Here is a 6,843-nt window from a genome sequence, read left to right on the forward strand (position 1 = left end):
CATACTCTGAACTTGGAAGGTCAGTCAGTGCTGCTCTTGTGCAAATGAATCCTGCACACAGATGCTCTGTGCTAATGACTTCGGTGCAATGCTAATACAGTAGTGATAACGTACCTAATAAAACGTTGGTTTTTTGGCTCATTGTGACAATAGCTATGCGAATAGTAAAATACTATATATATATATATATATATAATGTGTGTGTGTGTGTGTGTGTGTGTGTGTGTGTGTGCGCGCGCGCGTGTGTGCGCGTGTCGGATTTTATCAGTATTCTATAGGTAATGATTGTTTTTAGTGCTGTAATACAAACCGATGCTTACCAAATGGATTCTTGGCAAGGGTTGGCTCAGCGGTCTGAGTGGGTTCAGACTCGCCAATGCTGTTCTCTGCCACCACGCGGAAGTGGTATTTATGTCCGGCTGTTAGCTTTGTCACCTAACGCATAACAAACCATATTACGTCCATGACGTATATGAAAGGCAGAAACAGACTTGTTGATTAGAGATAATCTTATCTTAGCAGAAAACATTATAGATAAATTATATATTCAGGGCACTTTACAGGAAGCGTTAGTGTTTATTTACGCACCTTTATAGTTGTCTCAGATTTCTTCCCAACTTCTTGCCAATGTCCTGTCTCCACGTCGCACCTTTCAATGATGTACTGCGTTATTGCAGACCCACCATCCTCTTTTGGTTTAATCCATTTCAGTGTGCAAGACTCCTTTGTGACATCGGCAACTTGTAAGTTTTCGGGAGAACCCGGCTTATCTGCAGCGTTAAAAATTTATAGATGAAAATGGCCATTCGCATGTTTCGCCAACTTGCACTGAGTGTAGGTACTGTAATAATTTACACGGCGATGACTGTCATATTGACGACCATAAATATCACTTATTATTATATATTATATATATATATAATATATAAATATTTAATAAATGTGTGAAATTAAGATGACAGCTTACATGCCTTACGTCGATAGTGTCGTACGTTACAGTCACTACTACGATATTATTAGTGTATTATGATAACCCTCGATAACAAATAAAGTCACCAACGTTCTGAAGTCAATCAATATACATATTTCCATTGTAGAATCCTGAAGGCAAACACCAAGATCCGTCTAAAAGAGATGTACACAGAATAGGCGAAACAGAAACGGTCCTATACCTAAGACCTCGACGTTAATTGTGACGCTGTCTTTCCCTGATGCGTTCTTCACTGTCAGTGTGTAGGCGCCGCCATCTTGCCTGCGCGAGGACGCGATCGTGACCTTTGAGGTCGACTCTGCAGACGAAACATATTGTTATACCATGACCGAAAGTTGGCGTTGCGTTTAAAAAAATGAAGCATGATGTGAAATCAAAAACGAGGTTTTTCTTAAATTTGTGCACTTTACTGATTAATGAAGTTATAATTATTACGTTTCTCATTCTTTCCCACTCATCTCATTCTCTCTCTCTCTCTCTCTCTCTCTCTGTGTTCTTTTCTCTCTCTCCCTTCCTGTCTATCATCGCTTCTCTCTCCCTCTCACTCTCTCCCCGCCTTTATCTATCCCCTCTCTCGTGCGCGCACTCTCTGTCCCTCTCTTGCTCACTCTCTCTCGTTCTCGCTACTGTCTATCTGCATGTACCCGTGTTTTCCATCTCAACGACATCGCTACTCTTCAGTGGCTTCCCGGCGAACGTCCAGTCCGGTGTCGGTGCTGGCTCGCCGGTGAAACGAAGGTTAAACGCGATTGGCTGACCAGCCTTGACCTTGAGGTCGCGTACACTGGCCTTATCAATCTTAGGTGGCACTGCAGATAATATATATAACACAAGCATTTAAATTTCCCTGCGTGATTCGCTGTGTTTACGGTACGAGATAGATCTATATAGTTGTGATGCTACGGGATGGCCCGAATTTAGACATGGTGATGCCCTAAGCTATGAGAAGCTGTAGACCCTATTTGGCAATTGTTAATAGAGAATAAGACTGTGTAACAGCTAAACTTGGCAAGATGGCCGCAACGATGTATAACAAATTCGTGCAGGGTAGGGGGAAGAGTTGCTCCTGTAGAACTTTAAAAATATGCTTTATATTACACAATAGGAGATTTTGAAAGGCCCTTTTCAGACTGTGAGGCCCTAAGCTGTAGGGTGTTTAACCTATGCCTAAATCCGGCCCTGGGGTGGTCATACGGATACGATCACTCACAGACTGTAACTAAGACTGATCTGTGAAGAATAGAAGCGATCCGTGATCGTGAGATCATGAGATCGATAATGGTAATGTCCATCATCATGGATTGACGTGAGGCAATCTGCGCGATTCGTTGGCGCAGAATATGCGCGTCAGGAATTATCGATGAATAATTACGAATTTGAATTGGATTTAGAATTAGAATTAGAAGAAGGATTTAATTGAGCAGAGATCGGGAATTGAATTTAGAAGTAGCACCAGATCGTGGAATCAGAATTTGGAATTGAATGCAGAATTCGCTGCTTACCATTTTTGGCCTTCGAGAGTACAGGCGCCGATGGAGGGCTAGGCTTGCTGGCGCCTTCCTCGTTCACTGCGCGAATACGGAATTCGTATTCCACCTTTTCCATCAAATCCTTTACAGTACACTGTAGATAAAATCGGAGGTTAACCTGTATTTTTACAAAACCTACAAGTAATCTAACACTTACAGTTGCACAGTAAATTAATTTGGATATTTTAACATTATTTTTCAATTCAATATTTGTTTCTCATCGAACGGTGTCCTGTTATGTTTTCGGTGTATTTTGCTAATTCGTCTACCTTCAGTGTATCAGCAGGCACTCTCTTGGATTCAACCCAGTTGGAGCTGTATTTGTCCTTCTGTTCAATGATATATTGCTCAATAGGGGCGCCACCATCACTGTCCGGTGGTGTCCAGCTTAGGTCCACGAAGTTTATATCGAAATCAACAATAGTGGGTGCCGCTGGAGCATCGGGGACGTCTAGAAAAAAGACAAATATTTATATATAATAACATACATAAATTCATGTATAGTTTCGCTTATTGCTACGGCAGACAGAAAGTGAGTGGCTTTTCAATTTTGAGGCATTCAGATATTAGTACATACATTTCCTATTAGGAATCTACAGCTCTAACTCAATGATACCTATATTTGAATTTGCAACATATCCTTAATGCCCCTCTTAGATTACTGCTGCAATGCATGTTGCGATAATACCATTATCTACCACAGTCCGACGTTACTCATGACAGAATGTTGTCACCGTCTCACCGAATGGGTTCTTAGCAACCATCTCCTTGGTAATGACCCAGTCGGATTCTCCCTGCCTGTTGACGGCTCTCACTCGGAACTTGTACTCTTTCTTGTTAGCGAGTCTCGTTACCTGCACAAGACAAGGCAAGCAACAATGTCTTTAGCTTAATTCACAAACATGGCAAATACGTACGACGCAACACCTAACTTGTGTCTATTCCTAGCACTTCAGTGGCGAGGAGTGCTTAGTCTTACTTTGCCTTTAGATACTCGTAAAATATGCATTATAAGCCCCGGCAAGCACATTACGCAAGACTACTAAAACAATAATATGATATCTACCAATGCATTTATGAATGTATTAACATAATTATACAAACATACAAGTGACGGTTGCCACGGTAAACAATATCAGCATTTTGTTTATATTTCGAAATAAAAAGAAAGAACAAAAATTATTCTTCTGCATGCGAATTCCCAATGCCTGACCTTGACGGACGTTTCCTGTGGCTCCTCTACACCCTTCCAGGTGCCTTCGCGCAAGTCCTTCTTCTCGACGATGTAGTGCGTGATATTAGAACCACCGTTGTCTGTCGGTTCGTCCCACGACAGCTCACAGCTGTTCTTCGTAATGTCATTCACCTGTAGCGACTCGGGTGGCCCTGGTTTGGCTGCAGTGGCGTGACACGAGCGTACGGTAAGCACAAGGTTCGATAAGTACAAGGTTAGATTTTCTGTGCATATCAACAATCTTATTACGGTATTGTTTGTGTAAATTGCTATTTGATTCATTGAACTTTATATTAATAGGGAGGACATGACACCGGCTTCTTTATGTTAATATATATATATATATATATTTATATATATATATATATATATATATATGTTTGTGTGTGCGTGCGTGCGTGCGTGCGCGCGCGCGCGCGCGTGGTGTGTGTGTGCGTTTGTGTATGTGTGTGTGTGTGTGTGTGTGTGTGTGTGTGTGTGTGTGTGTGTGCGCGCGTGTGTGTGTGTGTACATGATAGTGTCGTCGAGATCCGAGTAAGATAGTATAGTATATACATTTAGCGGCATCTAATAACGCAAATGTTGCTGCAGGTAGCTTACTTAGCATGGTAACTGCAACAGTGTGCGAGTCACTGCCTGCTTCGTTCTTCACTTCCAATGTGTATTCTCCTCTGTCCTCTTGTTCTGTATTCTTAACTGTCAATTTTGCTAACTTCTCTGTCGTCTCTATCTTGAACCTGTGGTGAAAACATTTAGGTAAACATATGAATTAGTGGGTGGGGGGCGTGCTCAGGTTGCTTTCGAAACCAAAAATCCATTCTCGTCACCCATGGTTGTGATCGCACAACAGTTTTAATAGAGTATTCGATATGATGTCGAGATAACACGTTAGTAGAATATTCCACTCGTCGCTAACGTTTTGCACGCGTCCAGACTTTCTAGTTACCAACTTGTAACACTAGCTGTCAAGCCAACTAATGATTTATTTATTATGACGGTAGCTATTTTGATGAAACGCTATTGCGTATGTTTGCGCAGCGTAATGTATAGGACACGCACAATCCTAACGATGCAACGCGTTCGCGCACATACACGCATACGCGCATGTGTGCAGTTACGAATGCGCGCACGTACGAAGCGCCTCTGCACGAGTATGGATAAATATGACGGGTGACCCATATTATTTAGTCCAGTGAGAGCGTTACGTGACTGTGTAGTGACACTGCTGTGCGAAACCTTGGCTTTTATAGCCACGGAAACCCTTGTTAGCTACTTTGCCTGGTACGCAGTATTGTTATTACAATAATCCGTAAGCTCGCCGGTCGACTCAATAAAAGCTAAGACTGCATCCAACACGACGCGGAAAATGTGAAACAAGCACTTGAACATTTTGCAGGGAAACTAATTAATATATATATATATATATATAGTAGTATATTTTTGATACAGGATTACTTAGTCCGATTATACTGATTCCAGACCCTTCCAACTGTCAATTAAAAATTATCTTAATTAACGACGCAATCATTCTGTAAGGAATGTAATGCCGTTTGCACATACCTGCCCTTTGACTTGACAACCTTGTCACCCACTTTCCAGGTAGCAGTCGGGGCTGGTACACCACTGATGGGCACTTCGAATGATAATGTTTGTGTTGTTTTCATCTTAATATCTTGCATGAATTCTTTCTTAATCTTGGGCGCAACTGCAGAAAAAATATATCAAAGTTAGACAAGTTTCCAGCAATTTTTTTTTCGACGTAAAGTTATTTTCTAAACACTTCTCCGCGATTTCCGTAAGTAAAACTAACAATTGACCTAGACATATGCAAGGTGGGTGCATGGATAGAAAAAAAATACATCGTTTTGTACTTGTTACTAAAACGCGATCACTCAGCCAAGATTTTGTGTGTTAAAGAGATGAGTACAATCGGTTACAAACGTATAGGCAAAATAGGAACTCATCGTGCGCTTGGTACATTAAACACATGTATTTATGCGACTAAAATGCAGCCTTACCGATTACGGCGAGTCGTGCAGCAGACGTCACTTTGTTACATTTGATGTTGTACTGACTGACATCGGTGACCTCTGGATTCTTGATGCGCAAAATGTATCTGCCATCTTTAGTTTCAATCGTGAACTTGTCGTCCGAGCGTAGTTCGTGAGTGTCTCTGTACCACTTAACCCTACGAGAAAACGCACGTAATATATTTATCAAATGCTAAGTTGCAGCGTTACCGTACTTCGTGCTTGTACATTAAGATTACGGTACTTGCGTTCGGCGCATTTTGACGGATTGATGCATGAAGATATTTGCTTTAAGAGCGATCAGTGGGGAAGGTGCTGCCACTGAGGTTAATGTCTTCATAATTTTTATGTTTGATCCCGCCAGAATAATACCGCAGCTGGTTAGTTGGCATGTAAAATTCACAACGGCGTACATACTGCAAGTCGCATCGTTGCATGTAATATAATCCATATTGTTGCATGTAAGATAAGCCGCATCATTGTATGTAATGTAAGACAGATCGTTGCATGTAATATAATCTACATCGTTGCATGTAAGATAAGCCGCATCATTGTATGTAATGTAAGACAGATCGTTGCATGTAATATAATCCATATTGTTGCATGTAAGATAAGCCGCATCATTGTATGTAATGTAAGGCAGTTACATGCAACGATCTGTCTTACATTACATACAATGATGCGGCTTATCTTACATGCAACAATATGGATTATATTACATGCAACGATCTGTCTTACATTACATACAATGATGCGGCTTATCTTACATGCAACAATATGGATTATATTACATGCAACGATCTGTCTTACATTACATACAATGATGCGACTTATCTTACATACAACGATGCGACTTATCTTACATGCAACAATGTGGATTATAAATGTTGCATGTAATATGATCCACATCGTTGTATGTAAGATAAGTCGCATCGTTGTATGTAATGTAAGACAGATCGTTGCATGTAAGATAATCCATATTGTTGCATGTAAGATAAGTCGCATCATTGTATGTAATGTAAGACAGAATCGTTGCATGTAAGATAATCCATATTGTTG

At 40.9% G+C, this 6,843-nt stretch overlaps 1 protein-coding gene across 1 annotated transcript in view; it reads right to left on the reverse strand.

Annotated features, from left to right (window-relative positions):
- The window catches only part of LOC106813160 (titin-like), a 180,648-nt gene that overhangs the window by 169,151 nt on the left and 4,654 nt on the right, over positions 1-6,843 (reverse strand). Inside the window, exons 4-14 of the mRNA XM_014817590.1 lie at positions 5,773-5,942; positions 5,315-5,459; positions 4,355-4,491; positions 3,734-3,915; positions 3,263-3,374; positions 2,790-2,971; positions 2,494-2,614; positions 1,636-1,800; positions 1,173-1,289; positions 589-770; positions 321-435 (exon numbers count right to left, since the gene is read on the reverse strand). Coding sequence (XP_014673076.1) covers positions 321-435; positions 589-770; positions 1,173-1,289; positions 1,636-1,800; positions 2,494-2,614; positions 2,790-2,971; positions 3,263-3,374; positions 3,734-3,915; positions 4,355-4,491; positions 5,315-5,459; positions 5,773-5,942 — 1,628 coding nt within the window. The remainder of the gene's footprint in view (positions 1-320; positions 436-588; positions 771-1,172; positions 1,290-1,635; positions 1,801-2,493; positions 2,615-2,789; positions 2,972-3,262; positions 3,375-3,733; positions 3,916-4,354; positions 4,492-5,314; positions 5,460-5,772; positions 5,943-6,843) is intronic.

This window comes from Priapulus caudatus, unplaced genomic scaffold, assembly GCF_000485595.1.
Source record: "Priapulus caudatus unplaced genomic scaffold, Priapulus_caudatus-5.0.1 Scaffold0, whole genome shotgun sequence".
Taxonomy (NCBI): Eukaryota; Metazoa; Priapulida; class Priapulimorpha; order Priapulimorphida; family Priapulidae; genus Priapulus; species Priapulus caudatus.